This window comes from Lineus longissimus, chromosome 16 (genome assembly GCF_910592395.1).
Source record: "Lineus longissimus chromosome 16, tnLinLong1.2, whole genome shotgun sequence".
NCBI classification, from domain to species: domain Eukaryota; kingdom Metazoa; phylum Nemertea; class Pilidiophora; order Heteronemertea; family Lineidae; genus Lineus; species Lineus longissimus.
Window position 1 is genome coordinate 15,047,981 of NC_088323.1, and position 21,733 is coordinate 15,069,713.

The 21,733-nt window shown below is 43.1% G+C and overlaps 1 protein-coding gene and 1 long non-coding RNA gene across 2 annotated transcripts; one reads left to right on the top strand and one right to left on the bottom strand.

Annotated features, from left to right (window-relative positions):
• Positions 1-8,772: 8,772 nt before the first annotated feature.
• Positions 8,773-11,727, top strand: LOC135500551 (uncharacterized). Its single transcript, XR_010449469.1, has 2 exons — positions 8,773-8,902; positions 11,171-11,727. It is a non-coding gene; the product is annotated as an uncharacterized LOC135500551 (long non-coding RNA).
• A 4,493-nt stretch (positions 11,728-16,220) lies between these two features.
• Positions 16,221-21,684, bottom strand: LOC135500548 (NADH-ubiquinone oxidoreductase 75 kDa subunit, mitochondrial-like). The gene is made up of 4 exons (XM_064792083.1): positions 21,642-21,684; positions 19,389-19,564; positions 18,143-18,277; positions 16,221-17,698 (listed from the first exon to the last, which is right to left on the bottom strand). Exons 1-4 carry the CDS (start codon positions 21,667-21,669, stop codon positions 17,552-17,554), a joined length of 486 nt encoding a protein of 161 aa, XP_064648153.1. The 5' UTR covers positions 21,670-21,684; the 3' UTR covers positions 16,221-17,551.
• Positions 21,685-21,733: the final 49 nt, after the last annotated feature.

The following is a 21,733-nucleotide window of genomic DNA, read 5'->3' on the forward strand; positions in this document are numbered from 1 at the left end:
CTCATTGAAATCTCAGTCGTGTCCACATGGCATTTTGCTGTTAATGGGGCACGTCATCATCACGTACATTCGGAAAAAAACTCCATAACGAGACCCAATTCCACTGTCTGAAATTTTTTTATTCGGCACTGTGAATAATATAACCTGCACACCACGCACATTTCTATGTGTGCATTTCCATGATGGAACCTGTGCAGCCTTAGACTTACTAGATGTCAGAACAGCTTCCTCGTCAATCTATGCTCATTATGCCTTGTTGTCAGATGATGAACTGGACCACACGGCAGATGATTATCGTGCTCCACTTGCGGATGGTGGTGGGGAAGATGTCTTTATCTGGATAGGTATATCCTGAAATTTGATAGGTTGAAGTCAGATGTATTATAATTAATTTAGCAGGTCTCCAGCATTTTCCTGGAATTTGGTATTTTTTTGCAAAGAGACAGGAAAAGTTGAGAAAATTAACACCTTGTAGCCTAACCCCTTAACTCCCCCCCCCCCCCGTAGGCCATGCAAATCTTATGACCCCAAACTTAATCAACATGCTTAGCAGGATCTATAATTCTTTCATAAAACACAGCAAACCAGATTCCCAGCTGTCCAAACGAAAATTATAAAATGTTACTTCAGGTCACCTATGGCTGAAATCCAACGGTTGAAAATAATGTGGCTCGCCTTAAATACCGGCAAATTTTGGTTTTCTAATGAGAAAAGCTTTATAACCACAAAAACTTCATTAAGTATCAAATGACACACAATGTCATCTCTTATACTCTCACCAACTCTGTCTCACTCTTAAGTAATTCATATATTATTTGACTGCTTTCATTACTTATTGCATTCTTTCATCCATTTTCACCACTTGCACTGCACATACAAAAATTTAAATGATTCAAAAAGATGTCCAGCATGCAGTGCTCCCTCCCCCCCCCCCCCCCCCCACTCAGCAAATTTAAGGGGGGCCGCTGCTCGTACCAATATTCTGAAATGACCCCCCCCCTTTCTAGGGGAGTGCCATCTAAATTTTGACCCACTTTCTCGGGGACTTTTTAACCCATTTATATCATGTCATCTCCACTATTTATGAGTTTTTATACGGAAAACAAGCTAAAATGAGTAAAGTGTCACACATTTTCGTGAAAAACAACCCTTTTGACGAGTTGCAAGAACTCTTTCTGAAAAGGTACCCCCTTTTCTCATTTTCTCGGGGATTTGACACCCTAGATTTTAACACAAAATGACCCCCGTCCCCTAGAAAACTGGAACGCGCACGCGGCCCCCTAAACTATCTGAATTGGGGGGGGGGGGGGCTGTGCTGGTATACATTTGAATAACACATTACAATCATCCCCCCCCCCCCTCCCCCCCAATCAAATGGATTGACACCCATTTATCAGTTGGCCCAAAAAAGCGTTGTAAACTTCGTCCGGGATCTGAGCGACTTATTCAACATGCAAGCTACAAATAACTTAATGTATTGTGGGATAGAGTACGCCTACCTGGCCTTAGAAACCCAGTTCTTTTGTTTTTCCAGTTGTCGGTGTAGGAGATAGAGGGCTTAGCATTTTTGTGAATGACTTCATCATTGGATTGTTTTTTGGGGGCCACCTCGACACTGTCAAGTGGAAGGAAGCCTATTTAATTCAATGTGCGATTTACATAGATCACCCTGGTGTAAAATGGCATAAACGATAGACATATTGCTCCTGTCTGACTTACCTCTCTAGCTATTCTGTTTAAACTATCCCAGCCGCAAGAAATTGAAATTTTTTTTGTTTATCTCATGTATCTCTCTGATGAAAGGCATGAATCAAGACTGATGTAGGTTTATGTCACTCGCATGGAAAGACCTTTCGGGACACTCATCATGTGACCACTGACTGTTCAAGAGATAGGCCTACTTTGAAGTGCCAAGCGCTATATATATCCAGAATGAGGTGCTCCAGAAGATATGGATGTTATTGACAAAGAGTGAAGGCTGACGCTCACCTTATCTAGTCTTTCGGTTCATTTCTGAGATAGTTACCAAAACATGGCTTGGTGAAATAGTTCACAAGCCACGTAAGGCCATGCTTGAAAAAATTGAGATGATAATGGTAAAATGAAGCTGAAAGCACCCCGGATCTGAATTCCAAAGCATTTCTTTACCAACACCCAAAATCCTGATGAAACTCTTGTAATAAGACATCACTTTTGATGCAAAAACTGTTGAGTTGCACAGAAAACTTGCGTGCACCCGAAACAGCCCAAGTTGATATAGTGCTTTTGCATCGATACAAAAACTGTCAAGGAGAAGGAGGCCTCCAGGTCTCCAAAAGTTAAATGACGATGGTTTCTTGTAAATTCTCTCTTATCTAGTCATTCAGTTTATTAGTTTATCAGCTGTTACCAACCGCTGGCAAAAATTTATAAGCTGGCAGAACAGAAAATTCTAAAATTTTGAAAATACCCCAGTTTGACGAACAGAAATCTTTTGCAGCACAGGTATAAAAGCTTCGAAAATCAATGTATGATCATCAATATATGTCATAGAAGCAGTCCACATTGTGTGTTTTGATATTGACGTCATTTTCATGTATGTCAAGGTGGTCTATTATTTCTTAAGTGTTTGTCATATCTTTCTGGCAAAATGTATGGTGTGGTATTGGTAATGTTGCCCACTACAGCTGGTCGGCATTTGGGTCAGAGTTGTTGGGTCTTCATGACTTCACCACCTCTCTGCTGCCTATGAACTTCCTCTGTCTCGGCCCTGGGCCGAAGAAACTGTGGGGGAAATATTCTTATAGGAACGACAGTATGACAAGATCAAAGAAATGCTGATGGTGCGGGCAGTAAGTAACGTAGCAGCTGGGTTGTTGTTGCTGCTGGTGATCGCGTCAAGAATCAAACGCCGAATTGGCAGAGGCACTGCACCTGTTGTTTTGACAGTCATAGAGAGGTTGCACACCATTACGACTCCAACTCTGACTTCAACTGAATTCGAGGCTGACAGTCTAGTGAAATCTTCAATTTAAATAAATTATTGAATGCTAAGCTAACAAGGGTTTATAATATGTCACCCGAGTTTTCAGTTTCAGCTTTTTTTCTCCCCCATAGGGGGTGTTTCTTGAAAACCATGAAACTTCCCTTCCACTCTGTAACTTCTCAACGATAATATATTCTGCCGTGCCTTTAAGCCTTATCTAACATCTATCAGACGCAACTCGTCATATCCACATACAAAAATTACCAGCCACGAAACCCAAGCTGCCTTGTCTGCAATCCAAATCATAAGCTTTGACGAGACCCCACACGTCATACCTCAAAAGATGTGATCAAAACTTAATTACCCTATCGTACAAAAGTGAGTACGACCTAACGAGTTGATCCACTTAGGTTTTTATGGGGGGTGTTGCTTTCACGTCAAATAAAAACCTGGCCTTAACTGAAGGCTCACTGATCATTTAATAGCCCGCTAGGAGCATGCCAAATTCAAATGTCTCGCATGAATCATCATCAAGGACTTAAAGCTGGGCCATCACTCAGCTCCTAGGACACTTCCTTGATCACTCAATTAAAATGGTTAAATCTCAATTATAAGGGTAAAACCTTACAACTCCTCCACAGAAATTCGTAGCAGAGAAGTTCCATTGGGTAGGCCTAATCTCATCTGTTGATGATCCAACTCATTGAAATCTCAGTCGTGTCCACATGGCATTTTGCTGTTAATGGGGCACGTCATCATCACGTACATTCGGAAAAAAACTCCATAACGAGACCCAATTCCACTGTCTGAAATTTTTTTATTCGGCACTGTGAATAATATAACCTGCACACCACGCACATTTCTATGTGTGCATTTCCATGATGGAACCTGTGCAGCCTTAGACTTACTAGATGTCAGAACAGCTTCCTCGTCAATCTATGCTCATTATGCCTTGTTGTCAGATGATGAACTGGACCACACGGCAGATGATTATCGTGCTCCACTTGCGGATGGTGGTGGGGAAGATGTCTTTATCTGGATAGGTATATCCTGAAATTTGATAGGTTGAAGTCAGATGTATTATAATTAATTTAGCAGGTCTCCAGCATTTTCCTGGAATTTGGTATTTTTTTGCAAAGAGACAGGAAAAGTTGAGAAAATTAACACCTTGTAGCCTAACCCCTTAACTCCCCCCCCCCCGTAGGCCATGCAAATCTTATGACCCCAAACTTAATCAACATGCTTAGCAGGATCTATAATTCTTTCATAAAACACAGCAAACCAGATTCCCAGCTGTCCAAACGAAAATTATAAAATGTTACTTCAGGTCACCTATGGCTGAAATCCAACGGTTGAAAATAATGTGGCTCGCCTTAAATACCGGCAAATTTTGGTTTTCTAATGAGAAAAGCTTTATAACCACAAAAACTTCATTAAGTATCAAATGACACACAATGTCATCTCTTATACTCTCACCAACTCTGTCTCACTCTTAAGTAATTCATGTATTATTTGACTGCTTTCATTACTTATTGCATTCTTTCATCCATTTTCACCACTTGCACTGCACATACAAAAATTTAAATGATTCAAAAAGATGTCCAGCATGCAGTGCTCCCTCCCCCCCCCCCCCCCCCACTCAGCAAATTTAAGGGGGGCCGCTGCTCGTACCAATATTCTGAAATGACCCCCCCCCTTTCTAGGGGAGTGCCATCTAAATTTTGACCCACTTTCTCGGGGACTTTTTAACCCATTTATACCATGTCATCTCCACTATTTATGAGTTTTTATACGGAAAACAAGCTAAAATGAGTAAAGTGTCACACATTTTCGTGAAAAACAACCCTTTTGACGAGTTGCAAGAACTCTTTCTGAAAAGGTACCCCCTTTTCTCATTTTCTCGGGGATTTGACACCCTAGATTTTAACACAAAATGACCCCCGTCCCCTAGAAAACTGGAACGCGCACGCGGCCCCCTAAACTATCTGAATTGGGGGGGGGGGGGGGGGCTGTGCTGGTATACATTTGAATAACACATTACAATCATCCCCCCCCCCCTCCCCCCAATCAAATGGATTGACACCCATTTATCAGTTGGCCCAAAAAAGCGTTGTAAACTTCGTCCGGGATCTGAGCGACTTATTCAACATGCAAGCTACAAATAACTTAATGTATTGTGGGATAGAGTACGCCTACCTGGCCTAAGAAACCCAGTTCTTTTGTTTTTCCAGTTGTCGGTGTAGGAGACAGAGGGCTTAGCATTTTTGTGAATGACTTCATCATTGGATTGTTTTTTGGGGGCCACCTCGACACTGTCAAGTGGAAGGAAGCCTATTTAATTCAATGTGCGATTTACATAGATCACCCTGGTGTAAAATGGCATAAACGATAGACATATTGCTCCTGTCTGACTTACCTCTCTAGCTATTCTGTTTAAACTATCCCAGCCGCAAGAAATTGAAATTTTTTTTGTTTATCTCATGTATCTCTCTGATGAAAGGCATGAATCAAGACTGATGTAGGTTTATGTCACTCGCATGGAAAGACCTTTCGGGACACTCATCATGTGACCACTGACTGTTCAAGAGATAGGCCTACTTTGAAGTGCCAAGCGCTATATATATCCAGAATGAGGTGCTCCAGAAGATATGGATGTTATTGACAAAGAGTGAAGGCTGACGCTCACCTTATCTAGTCTTTCGGTTCATTTCTGAGATAGTTACCAAAACATGGCTTGGTGAAATAGTTCACAAGCCACGTAAGGCCATGCTTGAAAAAATTGAGATGATAATGGTAAAATGAAGCTGAAAGCACCCCGGATCTGAATTCCAAAGCATTTCTTTACCAACACCCAAAATCCTGATGAAACTCTTGTAATAAGACATCACTTTTGATGCAAAAACTGTTGAGTTGCACAGAAAACTTGCGTGCACCCGAAACAGCCCAAGTTGATATAGTGCTTTTGCATCGATACAAAAACTGTCAAGGAGAAGGAGGCCTCCAGGTCTCCAAAAGTTAAATGACGATGGTTTCTTGTAAATTCTCTCTTATCTAGTCATTCAGTTTATTAGTTTATCAGCTGTTACCAACCGCTGGCAAAAATTTATAAGCTGGCAGAACAGAAAATTCTAAAATTTTGAAAATACCCCAGTTTGACGAACAGAAAATTTTTGCAGCACAGGTATAAAAGCTTCGAAAATCAATGTATGAATGATCATCAATATATGTCATAGAAGCAGTCCACATTGTGTGTTTTGATATTGACGTCATTTTCATGTATGTCAAGGTGGTCTATTATTTCTAAAGTGTTTGTCATATCTTTCTAGTAAAATGTATGGTGTGGTATTGGTAATGTTGCCCACTACAGCTGGTCGGCATTTGGGTCAGAGTTGTTGGGTCTTCATGACTTCACCACCTCTCTGCTGCCAATGAACTTCCTCTGTCTCGGCCCTGGGCCGAAGAAACTGTGGGGGAAATATTCAAATAGGAACGACAGTATGACAAGATCAAAGAAATGCTGATGGTGCGGGCAGTAAGTAACGTAGCAGCTGGGTTGTTGTTGCTGCTGGTGATCGCGTCAAGAATCAAACACCGAATTGGCAGAGGCACTGCACCTGTTGTTTTGACAGTCATAGAGAGGTTGCACACCATTACGACTCCAACTCTGACTTCAACTGAATTTGAGGCTGACAGTCATTTAGTGAAATCTTCAATTTAACTAAATTGTTGAACGCTTTTATATTGATAAATTACCTGTATTTATAAAAATCCAAATTAATTGGACCTGTAATAAGACGGATATGATGAAGTCGTCATCCAAGTCGTTGGAAACCACCAAAACTTGGAATACGACCTCATAATTTCCTCCTTATGCACAGGTCCGATCTGGAACTTTGAAATCCTTCTACATGCACATATAAGCTTACACGTAGTTTATCAATATGAAAACATTCGCCACTTCATTTGAATCGAAGTTGTCACAAGATGACAGTCATTCACTCTCAAAGTTGAAGTCAGAATGGGAGTCGTAATGATGCGCAACCTCTCTATTGCCCCAACTAAACCGAAGTGTCTTCTGATAACAAACAAAGACAATAACAAAGTAACACTGTTACAGTTTGGTGACAAGAGGTCAGTCAAGTACCTTAGGCCAGTTCTATCTAAAAAACACTAAATGGGACATGATTATTGATCGGCAATAACCTTTCAATTTAGTTCAGAACACTCGAAGATCCACACCTTCTCCATATTATTTGTCTCAAGTTTTGACAAGATATTAGAACACACTTGAACTACAGTAGAACCTCTCTATTAAGGACACACTCTGGACTGACAAGATAGTGCTGTCCTTAATAGAGTGGTGTCCTGATTAGAGAGGTCAAATTGAATTGAAACAGCCGATTCGGGACAAAAACTAGTGTCCTTAATGGAGAGGTTGTCTTTAATTTAGAGGTGTCTGCTAAGGGGGGTTCCTTTGTACAGAGTCAAGAATCTACACAGTACACATGCCATAGTTGAAAGGACAGATGGACATCTGATGCCACAACAACTTGACCGAAAAGAGGCTGCGATGAGGGCATATTGTAATGGCCTTATTATGTAAATGTTGAAACGTGTCAAATGAAACAGCCAAAATAAACAAACCATACAAATGCCCCACTCATTCAAATTTACCAATTTCTTCAGATAGGCGAGCACCAAAACATTTACAACAGAGGGGCGAACATTGATGCTGTTAGACTTGGCGCTAGGGTGGGTACCTGAAAGTTGGCAACAGATGGATGGGCGGTGATGCTGCGATGATTGTCCCAATCCAAAAATGGTGTCCTCTTTGAAAACCCATTCATTTGAATCTTTCCTATTTACGACAGTAGAGTGAAGCATATCCCTGAATGTAAATACAGCCCATTCATTCTTTTAAAACCCATTCAGCGAACATCTGTTTTGCCTTGATTTTCCAGGTAAAGCACTTAATTTCACAATTAGGGTGTCTTCAAGAAGGATTCCCATCCTGCAGGAGATTCTCCTCCCATATATCAGAGCCGGGTGACTTCAAGAAGGATTCCCGCCCTGGAGGAGACTGTCCTCCCATATTTTAGAGCCGGGTGTCTTCAAGAAGGATTCCCGCCCTGGAGGAGACTGTCCTCCCATATTTTAGAGCCGGGTGTCTTCAAGAAGGATTCTCATCCTGGAGGAGACTGTCCTCGCATATATTAGAGCCGGGTGTCCACAGATAGAACTATATCATAATCTGTCAGAATACAACAGGACTGGGCACGTTTTCTATGAGTACGGTTTCCTCCTCTACACCGTACGGTCTTGGCCGAAATGGTAAATACACAATGTACGTCATTGTCAGTTCAAGTCAGTGTGTGTGATTTTGACAAGATGCAGGTTTCGGCAGCTATACGACTGACGAAATACGAAGTGCAAGTATCTATGGAGTAATCTAGTCCTAAGCTAATTCATTAATGCGACACTCGTAAATCATCTTTTGTCCTATGTTGTAGGAGGAATCGGCTAAATTTTTGAAAATCGCTAATGAAATGCATTTACAAACTTTGCCCTTCGCAGCTCTTCGTGAGGCTTGCGAAACCTGGCTTGTATATTTCTATGGCCATATAGCTCCGTTCATGTGCATGTTATGCAATAGCCCAGACCCACCTTTGACAATACCATCCAATTGGTCTAATGACATAACAATACAAGTTGGCGCTAAGCCGCCGGCCTGTCTTTCGTGGGGTAGAGGAATAGTGCTCGGATGGTGTGACGTCAAATGTATTGTCTTTGGTCATGATCGGTCTCGGTTGATTTGAACGCAAGTCAGTTGGTGTGTGAGTGAACTGTGCAGAACATCGCTGGAAAACTTTTTCCGATTTCAAAGGTAAAATTCCCTTCAACATTTCGGAAATCAAGTTAAAAGAGCTGCAGCAGAAGGTAGGGCCCAGTATCCATGATTGGTAATTGTTTGAATTGGTTTCAACAGGTTTTTATTGGTGTAAAAGTCATGCAGTCGAGCCGAGAAGGAACTGCGCAGTTAGAAATTTCAGTCGCAATTATTCACGGTAAGGCAGGACTTATGTGCATAATTGGAAGGCTTTTGATTCCAAACCTTGTCATATGATTTTTCAGAAATGCTTTAAATTTAAACAATCATTCATTTGGCTCCACTATCCCGACTGTGGTGTAGCACCCGACTGTAACTGGCATGAATAGGGAATACGCTGGTTATGGATGTCAGATCGTGGTTCCTTGACAATTGCAAACAATTTCACTGGACGTAACCCACGCGGCGACACCGAGGACCGCTGGCTGATCTATTGATATGTTCGTAGTAGGGTGTCAAAGTCGGGGAGACGAAGAGCCACTCGTCTCTTGTAGGGGGTTCATTGAAAGTGTTTGCATTTGTTAGCCTATAAACACAAGATTTTAATCCTTCAGTCCCGTGTTTGGCGGAGAAACTAATCTTACAGAAGGCCCAGTCATATTTCGTCATTGACGGTATCTCTGGGAGGCCCTGTGTGCCGTTGATCCAATATACATTGAGGCTGTTGGAGAGACTTCTTGTCTAAGCAGTACCATTCCGCCCCCTCTAAGGCATACAATGGTAACTTATAAACACAAGATTTTAATCCCTGTCTCGGGTGTCTTTGAGAGAACTGATCATACACAATTCCCAACCCACTCGTCAGGCAGCTGACAGATTACCTGGGTCGAACGTATTACTGTGATGTTTTCGAAGAGATACTTGTGGCTGTTGGAGAGACTTCTTGTCTAAACAGTACCATTCTGCCCTCTCTAAGGCATACAGTGGTAACTAATACATTAACTGCGAAATGAACGCAGGTTGAATACAGTGAGTTAATCATTCAAACAATATCAAACGTAACCATGATGATACTTTTTACTGGGTGACCCATGCCTGTGGGATGTTTGATCCAACATACTTTGAGGCGGTTGGCGATCATTCTAGTCTATTGTTTGGGTAACCGGAAAAACGCCGACCGACCAACCGACCGACTGACCGACTGATCTGCCAACCTACCGTCATATGCAGTATCCCTTTCGCTTCTCTATAGCACATGTATCTGTGTAGTGCCCAGCGCAATGGACGTGATGGAGTCCGACGTGTCTGACAGCAGCATCTCCAGTCAATTATACCGGGAAAACGAGCCCACGCGGTAAGGAACTGATAACGATACTCTAAAGATATGCTTTGTCTACATGGTCGGTGGATATAAAAAACTTGATTTGGGCCTAGTATATGCACTGTAGTTTTTCTACTCGAGTGTCTCGACCGATGCAATGCATGAACTGCAACGCGCAACATGCATTTGTTGTCATTTGACCAGCTTACGTGCGCTTGTTTACAATTTCTTTGCATATGACCTGCTATCGTGGATTGGATATATCACATTGACTTATGAGTAGGTTGGCAGGTCAGTCGGTCGGTCAGTCGGTCGGTCGGTCGGTCGGTCGGCGTTTTTCCGGTTACCTATTGTTTGCTAGCATAGCGCCTCTTGTGATTTAAAGGTAAGGAGGCATACCAAAAGCGGTCAGCATGCTATTGCCAAGAAAGTAGATTCGGTAATTCTATTCAAACTTGGATTGTGATTGGCTAACTGAAACTTTGGCCTTGTTGGAAAGTATGGTAAGGAAATCTTGATTTTTATAAATATGACCCTGAAACCCACCTGAACCTTGATCTGTCTCATAATTTCACAGGCTTAGTGCAAGGATGAGTCCGACCCACGAGATGTGAGAGGGCGAATGGTTGTCAGCCTTCCGTGGCAGTGCCCAGCAGTCCTAGGCCAGCAGCTCAACCCGGTAGGAATAGGTAGAATCCGTACATTGAAAACAACTTCTGCTAGAATGAGAAAAAGTGCAGTTAATGGTATTTCGCCGTGCAAGCAAAAGAAACAGCTAGCCAAATGAGAAACACGGGTGTCAAGTGATGGTCTGTTCGATAGACTCATCAGGCTAATAAATGCAATCCGTGTACAATCATTGGGCCACGCAAATAACGTACTGCAGAAGAAATTCACATATTAGATGGGGAGACTGATCGTTGGGGCATACCAAATACAAATGACGATTGAATAATTGTTTCTCCCAAATCTGCAAGTCTACTCCCAGTTACGCTAGAATGAGTTTTGAACTAACACTCCATAACCCTTATATCGATATATTTTCTCTCATCTTCAGAGGGATGGACCGACTCCCTTCCCGCGGCTGAACCCGGCATCCTCCCATCGTTGTATACAAGCCACCTGTCCTACTTCTACCGGCATCGTGACTAGTCCTCCATGGTGACGAACAGTAACTCTGGACCTAGAATGCTTAGAAATCAGGATGTATAGATGTAACAGAAATGAACAAGGATAGAGTATTCCGTAGGGAGTTTTCGCAAAAGAGTAGGGACAATCCAGGATGAATGAGTGCACCTGTAACAGTTTTAAATGCCCTAAGATATAGTGTTCTGGGGACTGATGAATAAATTATGCGCATTAATCTCTTAGGTGTTGATGTACACCAACCAACAGGGAAGGACTTGTTGCCAGAGGGACATTTCCTACCACTCCACTGGAATAGAAATCCTACCTAACTGTAGCGCCACCTGTTCCCACATGTGGTGCCCACGTACAGATTGTTGTTAGAATATCTTTTTGTAAAACCTTTTCATGATATTTGACCAATGTATCAGGACGTTGAATATCTAAATTTGTCCTAAACATATCAAATAAAGAATGATAGTTTCACAATCAGTGTTGTTCTTTGTACTACCGTCAGAAGGGTCTATTCCTGAGCCAGGACAAAGTTTGGTACGTCTTTCCCGGGTGATAACGCCTTTCAAAAACCAATGGGCAACAGCAGCGCCCCTGTGGCGTGTTGGGTACTTTTTCTGAGACACCGCAGGAGGGAATGTACACAAATCTAGCCCGTCTTCTCAAATGCTTTCAACTGTCACAACCAGCGACACTGGTGACAGTGACCAACCAGCTGATGACATCCTGTAAACCCGACCTCTCCCACAGGGTCACTGCAGTCTCTATTTGTCCCCAATATTCGGTAGACTCTTTCACCAGTCTCCTCCATTCACTCATTAGAGACTGGTACTTGACGGCATTTCACTCGTCATGAACTAGATTTGGGGGCGTAAGCTTCCGGTGACCGGTCAAGTGTTTGTCGGGGAGTAGATTTATCTCGTTTCAATTTAAACTGGGTCAACGTGGTCCTATCGTATTTTAAATAATTCCGTAATCTTAGGATAGAGGCGCTGCCTCTTTTTACAAATATGTGAAACCGGCGAGCACTGTGATTGGCTGATTGGTTCACATTTTCACAAGTTCCTTTCCCGTCCCAATAAAAGGGTGCAACGGGGTTCTCGCAGGGGAGTCCGAAGCCGAATTTCACAGAAGAAAGACCGCAGTCGAGCCTTTGTGCAGCGCACATGTTTGAAGTGGGCGGAAGTTGCCCAGGTTCTTGTACTAAAATGCATCCATGTGGAGTTACGGATGTTTATCTTACTATGTCTTACACCTAGGATCTTGTACTATTACATTTGTGTAGAGGGAGAAAAGTGTGATACTAAAGCCGAAGGCAGTGTAGCAGACGGAGTAGTCCTTGTTCGTGATTGTGTTACTTCAGACACTTGTCTCGTTATGAATTGTCTTCAGCTGGTTGCTACGTGGAATGGATAATGTCTCCCTGGGCTATCCCTCTCTGATGTGTTGGAGGACTCAGACTTGCACTTGCAGCACTGTATGGGTGTCTCTTAGATACCGTCGGATCCAAGTAGCATATGCTAGCTACTAAAGAAAACTCGACTCAATTCGAGGAGGTCACCTTTCCCGCGACATGTTTTTCACAAAGATAAGTGAAAAACCAGGAATACCAAAGCTCTCACTATTGACAGTGCATCCACAGTATGCACTGAAAATGTATGGCTCGCCACGGGTAAATCAACCAGGCCTCGTCGACCCTCCGCTGCGGGTTGCCTGGACTACCTACTCGGTTGTTTTGAGGAAGGACCTCTACCACTCTGTCATGTGAGCAGCCATGCGGTAGGTAAGCTACATGAAACCCAAGAGTACCAATTAACAAAATGAAGCTATTTATTACATGACAATAATGAAGGCATTTAATGCCCAAAGCATATTCAGACTTAAATACAAAACAAAGATATCTACATCAGTTTTACATCAAGTACAATGTATACAAAAATCTAATCTCAGGCGCACGCCTGTAAAACCTATATGGCTCTTCGCCACAGGGCTCTTGATTTGCCTATTCCATCTTATGCACTAAATGTCCATTGGCAAGTAATGTCACTCTCGTACTGTGGCACAGAAACAACAAAATCTCACGTACGAATGAATGGTTCGATATCCTCAAGCGCAACAGTCCTAGTCAATCCTATGCTAATATTGTCCGAAAGTCTCTATTGCTGAAGCCACACAGAACCTACGTCTGATAACGTCCCACGCGTTACAGCATTTCCTTTGGGAAGATGCAACTCTATCCCACGAAATTCAAGATGGCTGCCACTAGGGGGCGTCTCACGTTGGGGTCTTAATCGATTAGTGATCCTTACGGGTCCAGTCACCTATATGCCAAATTTCATGTCTCCATCGATAACCAGTATGTATATATGGGGTGACAAATAATTATAGGCCCTCATGGTGGCAGCCATCTTGGAATCCACTATGGCGGCCATATTACGGCTTTCCCATTGGTTCCGTTGAATTCGTCATACCTGAAAACCTAGGGTAAGCCGCCAAAATTATACCTGTACCTGCAATAGATTCCGAGATATTGCAGGAAACGGGCCAAAAATGGCGGCCATATTGGATTCCAAGATGGTGACCGCAAGGGGGCGTAAGAAGTTAGGGTCTTATTCGATAAATGGCCCCTAGGGGCTGTTCCACCATCCTACCAAATTTCATGCTTTCCCCATTAAAATGCACAATTCTAAGCTTAGCAGCTGGACTATAATCCTGGAGGTGACTGTCCTCTCATATATTAGAGCCAGGTGTCTTCAGGAAGGATGCACATCTTGAAGGAAACTGTCCTCCCATATATTAGACTAGGGTGTCTTCAAGAAGGATTCCATCCTTGAAGGAAACTGTCCTCCCATATATTAAAGTACGGTGTCTTCAAGAAGGATTCCATCCTTGAAGGAAACTGTCCTCCCATATATTAAAGGACGGTGTCTTCAAGAAGGATTCCATCCTTGAAGGAAACTGTCCTCCCCTATATTATAGTACGGTGTCTTCAAGAAGGATTCTCATTCTGGAGGAGACTGTCCTCCCATATATTAGAGCCGGGTGTCTTCAAGAAGGATTCTCGCCCTGGAGGAGACTGTCCTCCAATATATTAAAGTACGGTGTCTTCAAGAAGGATTCTCATTCTGGAGGAGACTGTCCTCCCATATATTAAAGTACGGTGTCTTCAAGAAGGATTCTCATTCTGGAGGAGACTGTCCTCCCATATGGTAGAGCCGGGTGTCTTCAAGAAGGATTCTCGCCCTGGAGGAGACTGTCCTCCAATATATCAGAGCCGGTGTAGAAGTTTAAAATGTCCTAGGATAAAATGTCCGGGAACAAAGGATTCTATTATGCGCTTCAATCTCTAAGCTATTGACGGTCAGGGTCTCTATAGAACCATATTGCAGAATACAATAGGGCCGGACACTTTTTCCAGGGGGGACACTTTTTACTTTTACACCGGGAGTCTTCAGGAAGGATTCCTACCTTGAAGGAAACTGTCCTCCCATATATTAGAGCAGGGTGTCTTCTTGAAGGATTCCCACCTTGAAGGAAACTGTCCTCCCATATATTTGAGCCGGGTGTCTTCTTGAAGGATTCCCACCTTGAAGGAAACTGTCCTTCCATATATCAGAGCTGGGTGTCTTCAAGAAGGATTCTCATCCTGGAGGAGACTGTCCTCCAATATATCAGAGCTGGGTGTCTTCAAGAAGGATTCTCATCCTGGAGGAGACTGTCCTCCCATATATCAGTGCTGGGTGTCTTCAGGAAGGATTCCTACTTTGAAGGAAACTGTCCTCCCATATATCAGAGCCGGGTGACTTCAAGAAGGATTCCCACCTTGAAGGAAACTGTCCTCCCATATATAAGAGCCGGGTGTCTTCAGGAAGGATTCTCATCCTGGAGGAGACTGTCCTCCCGTATATAAGAGCTGGGTGTCTTCAAGAAGGATTCTCATCCTGGAGGAGACTGTCCTCCCATATATCAGAGCCGGGTGTCTTCAAGAAGGATTCTCATCCTGGAGGAGACTGTCCTTCCATATATCAGAGCTGAGTGTCTTCAGGACGGATTCTCATCCTGGAGGAGACTGTCCTCCCATATATCAGAGCAGGGTGTCTTCAAGAAGGATTCTCATCCTGGAGGAGACTGTCCTCCCATATATCAGAGCCGGGTGTCTTCAGGAAGGTTTCTCATCCTGGAGGAGACTGTCCTCCCGTATATAAGAGCTGGGTGTCTTCAAGAAGGATTCTCATCCTGGAGGAGACTGTCCTCCCGTATATAAGAGCTGGGTGTCTTCAAGAAGGATTCTCATCCTGGAGGAGACTGTCCTCCCGTATATAAGAGATGGGTGTCTTCAAGAAGGATTCTCATCCTGGAGGAGACTGTCCTCCCGTATATAAGAGCTGGGTGTCTTCAAGAAGGATTCTCATCCTGGAGGAGACTGTCCTCCCATATATCAGAGCCGGGTGTCTTCAAGAAGGATTCTCATCCTGGAGGAGACTGTCCTCCCATATTTCAGTGCTGGGTGTCTTCAGGAAGGATTCTCATCCTGGAGGAGACTGTCCTCCCGTATATAAGAGCTGGGTGTCTTCAAGAAGGATTCTCATCCTGGAGGAGACTGTCCTCCCATATATCAGAGCCGGGTGTCTTCAAGAAGGATTCTCATCCTGGAGGAGACTGTCCTTCCATATATCAGAGCTGAGTGTCTTCAGGACGGATTCTCATCCTGGAGGAGACTGTCCTCCCATATATCAGAGCAGGGTGTCTTCAAGAAGGATTCTCATCCTGGAGGAGACTGTCCTCCCATATATCAGAGCCGGGTGTCTTCAGGAAGGTTTCTCATCCTGGAGGAGACTGTCCTCCCATATATCAGAGCAGGGTGTCTTCAAGAAGGATTCTCATTTTGGAGGAGACTGTCCTCCCATATATAAGAGCAGCGATAATCATCGCAGGATTCAGCAATAAAAATCTAATTTTTTTTGCAGGGTGCTACCGAGATGGACACATGGTACAGAAGGGTCATTTTCATAACCTTTCCATTAGATAAACTGGCAATGAAATGAGCAGAAGAATTTTGTCAAACAATCATGTCACTTATTATCTCACTCCTCCCCAAACAACTGTACAAAGTAATGGTCGAAAGTAACATTCACAGTGAAATGGAACTTGTCTTAGCGGATGTCTCTACTAGGCACTTCCTCTAGTTTTGCTCCCAAAGTGGTCGTTTCCATTCAATTTGACATCTCTATGCAGGACACCTCTCTAATCAGGACACCACTCTAGTAAGGAGAGCATATGTCAGTCCCGAGGGTGTCCTTAGTAGAGAGGTTCTTTTTACTGGCACATAAAGTCGATTTTCAATACTGTAAACCATGAAAATTTCACAACGCTATAATTTGGCGCATTTTCTCACTTTGCATTTGGCGAGAGACTGAATATTGTGATTGCTGCCAAAATGTTATTGTTAATGCATTCGAGGTGAAATTTGTGCATATCAACAGCAAAAATTCATAAAAAGCTTGCAAAATACACAGTTTTACGGCAAACCGCCGAAGATTGACGGTACTGGTTTTTTAGCTAGAAGGTTTTTAAACCACTTTGGGTGATTCAACTGACATCAGGTCTGACAAAAGGGACATTTGAAGCCGACAGAAGTCAGGTAATGATTGACACATGAAGATATTTACAATATACGACAGCAAGCGGCCTCGCCGCTCATCTTATCCTATCAATACTCTATTCGCACTATCAATGTTAGCAGAAACATTGATGTTCAGTGTTCCCACAAGGCCTTTGTCAGGGTGGCCCAGCCTACCTTGGTAGCTTACCACCCTACCTAGGTAGAGCCACCCAACCTTGGCAGCTCACCTACCTACCTAGGTAGAGCCACCCTACCTTGGCAGCTTACCACCCTACCTAGGTAGAGCCACCCTACCTTGGCAGCTTACCACCCTACCTAGGTAGAGCCACCCTACCTTGGCAGCTTACCACCCTACCTAGGTAGAGCCACCCAACCTTGGCACCTTACCACCCTACCTAGGTAGAGCCACCCAACCTTGCTCTAGAACTTTGTGGACAGTTCCTATAGAGCCGTGGTACCTCAAATTGCTGGCCACTCTACCTAGTGTGGCACACTGGCTAAACGTCGAAAGCTTTTATACACAACTCATAATCACCAGTACAACTTGTCGGACAAAAAAAGATTATCACTAATCCGTGCTTTAATCTGTCTCCTATCCTTCAAAAAAGTGTTGCTTACATCACAAACTGAAAGCCTCATTGAAAACTAATGGTGTCCATGCACAATTATGAACCCTGTCTATCCCGAGCCTTCTTCTGCTAAAGTCGCCTTCACGCACTTGGCCATCGTCTGTGACGCTCGGGTTATAGAGTCCGTGATGAAGAAATCTTTCAGAGTTATCTGTTCTGGTTTCAGGGGTGTAGGACTCAATTTGGCAGAGACGGTCTGCAATAAAAAGAGGAAGGATTGCAAGGAATGGGAAGGGAAGAAATGGAGGAGACAAAAAGCCCTGTTGCGTTGCGGTCCGCTGATTGTAACTTTGCTAATAAATTCCAAACTTGTTTTAGAATAACATACGGATGTATACCAAGGGCCAACCTGTAGGCTACAACGTATGAATACTTGAGGGTCTGTCGGATGAGACTAAAAGCTGTGGTCCCTTGTACCTGAGTGTCTATGCCAGGGCAAGTAAAAGATCCTACATAGGTGGACAGTAGCCTAGTGGACTCCATACCTCTGACAAAGATTCAATAGGGTTATGACGCCAGTAGTGATATGATATGATGAAGGGTGATCTCACTAAAATGTCCATAGCATGGTCGAACGTCGATAATATTACCTACATGACGTACAATGAGGCATCAATTGCTAAATGCTACTTTCACTTACATCAGCTAACTCCTTAGCCTGTTGGAAGTAGTTAGCTTCTTGTGCCTCATCATAGCAAGTCAGAGTGGGCGAGATGTCCTCCATCCGATCGCGGACGTCGTCTAATTTTTCATAGGGCAGCGTTACACCCGCGATCTGAAAATCAAGATCAGTCATTTAAAAATGTGTTTTCCTTGTACTTTTTGCCAATAACGCTAAGAAGATGGGTCTTGTCCCACAAAAAAAGCTGGATAGGACTCTGAGCTTTAAGATTATTTTGACTATGTGATATAATGTCAATCCATCACTTGACCAGCGGAATTCTTCGTGGCATGGACAAGACAAGTCACCATCATCCCCATTCTTCAAAGTCAGAGTGTAGCTGGAAGAAAGCGGTCACAGACGCAAACCTCCACCCTTGGAGAGTAAGCAGCTCTAGCACATGGCTGGGAATGTAATCATTTTGACTGATCAGAAAGCCTAAACTTGGACTGAATATGTCAACCCAGAGCTCAATCTAAGCCAGCCTCAGTCATCTCCAGGTTGGCGCTCAGAGCTTCAGCTGAAGAATGCACACGAACATCAATGAATGTCGTTGTCAAATCAGCAGCCAAGAGTGACACAATTCTAGCAGAACATAAGTACCAACAGAGTCTGCACTTCGGCTAGGACACCAAATGATAACATTTCACTTTGATGTACAGTAGAACCTCCCTTAATGGACACCTCTCTATTAAGGACACCCTCTCTATTAAGGAGCCCCTCTCTATTAAGGAGCCCCTCTCTATTAAGGAGCCCCTCTCTATTAAGGACACCCTCTCTATTAAGGACACCCTCTCTATTAAGGACATCCTCTCTATTAAGGACACTCGTTTTGATCCCAAATTGGTTGTTTCCATTGAATTTGACTTCTCTAATCAGGACACCTCTCTATTAAGGACAGCACTTGTCACTCCCGAGGGGTGTCCTGATTAGAGAGGTCACATTGAATGGAAACAACCAGTTTGGAATCAAAACTAGTGTCCTTACTAGAGAGGTTGTCCTTAATAGAGAGATGTCCTGATTAGAGAGGTCACATTGAATGGAAACAACCAATTTGGAACCAAAACTAGTGTTCTTACTAGAGAGGTTGTCCTTAATAGAGGGGTGTCCTGATTAGAGAGGTCACATTGAATGGAAACAACCAATTTGGAACCAAAACTAGTGTCCTTAATAGAGAGGTGTCTACTGAGGGAGGTTCCACTATATTGAAAATGATAAAACGTACTTCAGAGAGAGCTCGGAGAATTTTCCAATCTTCCCGTGCCATTCCCGGTGGGGTGATGGCCTGGCGACCCTCCTGGGCACGCCCTTCCGTGTTCACGTACGTTCCCGACTTCTCCGTATAGGCGGCGCCGGGGAGGATGACATCGGCGGATGAGGCGCCAAGGTCTCCATGGTGACCTAGATAAACAAAGCAGAGAAAAGCAACGTTTATGACAAGGAATCCCTGTGTTCTATAATACAGTGATTTGCACTCACTCCAGACCCTAGTTAGTAATTTTCGGAACGATCAACATCTTCGATAACCAGCTGGCAGAGTCATCCTCAGCAGAAATCATAACACCCCTCTTCCAGCTGGTTATCAATTTTTGACTCATCCAGCTGGTTAGCAAATCTCAAATATCTACTGATGATGTGCAAGTGTTAAAAATACCATAAAATTGTTTTCAATAGTACAACTAGAACTGAGATTTCACAGGAGCACCTGTGAATTCATGACTCCAGGGTTGTTTTGAGGGCGATATCGTAAGAGTTGGTCTTGAGTATGGGAACCTGAAGGTCCGTGAGGCACCTGGGGAGAGAAGACTAGTTGAAGTTGAACGATGGGATCTGTTCATGGAGAAGAAGTGTTGAGTGGCTTTGTATCGTGTACTCTTGCTGGTGGTTGAAGGAACACTACTATTGATCTCATTATATGTATACCATTTTTAAATACAAACAGGTGAAAACAGATCACATCATATATATTCCTGGGCATAAATTAAAATAGGAGTGCGAGAACAAGGTTTTTTTAGCAGGAGGAAAGCGAGAACATTTTGCGCCGTCGTATTCCGATTTGACTGGTTAGTGGTGAAATCTGCTTTTACTTTTGCAAATTAACATATTCGTTTTACTAGTTCTAACGTTGTCTGAATTAAAGATGCTTTCCCAATGAAACCGCCAAGCCAGTTCGTATGACCTCGTTTTCATTTCCCGCGTATCGGGTGATCAGAACGAGGCATGAATGAAACATGGCGCCTAGCGGTCAATCATTGAGTGACGTCACTACTATGGAATTTACTACGAAAACTCATGAATGAAAGATCGCATGACTCACGTGATTCTCACATGATTCTCAATAATAACAAATTGAACTGCGCATGCTCGGGCACTGGGGGCGGAGCTACAAATCTGAACTCGAATAGGAAGTTGGAAGTTTGACTTTCTCGGGCGGTGAAAGTCGAAAAGTTGAATAAATCGCTCGGCGGTTCCAGTTCCCTTTGACTGGTCTGGCAAGAGGCATTGCTAGGAAAACGTGACGTCATTTTGGCCATTCTTCTTACCGCACGCCCTCCCTCTCCGTAAAACTTCCTGAAATGGTGTGAAGTGGGAGGGCGCACAATGGGAACCACACTGCCACGATGTTAATAGTTTCTATTTATAGAATTCAGCGGGAGAGATTTTTTTAAAAAGCACGGAAAAAGTAGATTAACTCGGCTAATCTCAATGGATTTTACCCAGGAATGTTTTCAACAGCGGTCATTAGTCAGACCCGTCAGAAAAGACGTAGTCGAACCGAGTACGTAATAAACACACTGCATGCGCTTAAACCATAACATGAATTGCTTTTAAAACACTACCATGTTAACAAGTACCCTTTGCGGTTGATGAAAAACATATTTTAAGGCCAAATCCATAGACGGAAATTGGTTAAAATCTCAAGTGAATTTGGAGGCCGTTTCGAAACCAACTTGATTTCGAAGACGGCTTGTTTTAGACAGTCTAAAAATAGGTTTAGAGATTACATCCTCGCGAAAACATGTCATTGCATGTTACATGTGTAAACCTCTGACAACAACGGCGCCATTTTGTGCAAAAGGGCGCACTTTTTAACATCATCAAAATTGCCGTGACGAAAAAAGAGCATCAAGATATATTTTTTTATCTTTCTGAAATTACGAAATAATATTATCAATCACCAAAGGAATATCCCTATTGAGAAATTTGATGTAATTTTTGTTTTTATTCAATAGTTATCGGTCACCTCCTCACATATTGCTGCCAGGGGTGAAAGACTTGGGTAGAGAACGACTCTCTGGTGTGGAGATTGATTATTGCACGTGACAATAATATTGATGGTGGAAGATGCCGGCTTTGCGATTTTCTCGTCAATAATGTCTAAATATGACTTTATTTCTTAGTTGATTTCGAATTTGGTGGATATAAACACTGTACAGCTACATAAAGAATACATTAATTTGGTAGATTCTGTAGATACCTGTTGACTTTTTATAAAATTTGCACATAGTCGTAGCGTTTTTCCGGGTTCTTTGATATGCAAATGTAGCCTACATTTCCACGTGCTTTCAT

Excerpts from the sequence above, each read along its gene's own strand:
- LOC135500548 (XM_064792083.1), bottom strand. The coding sequence starts at position 21,669 with ATGTGCAAATTTTATAAAAAGTCAACAG. Across the intron at positions 18,278-19,388 it reads TTCTCCGAGCTCTCTCTGAA|ATCGCGGGTGTAACGCTGCC; the intron begins GTACGTTTTATC and ends CTTGATTTTCAG. Across the intron at positions 17,699-18,142 it reads AGGCTAAGGAGTTAGCTGAT|ACCGTCTCTGCCAAATTGAG; the intron begins GTAAGTGAAAGT and ends TTTTTATTGCAG.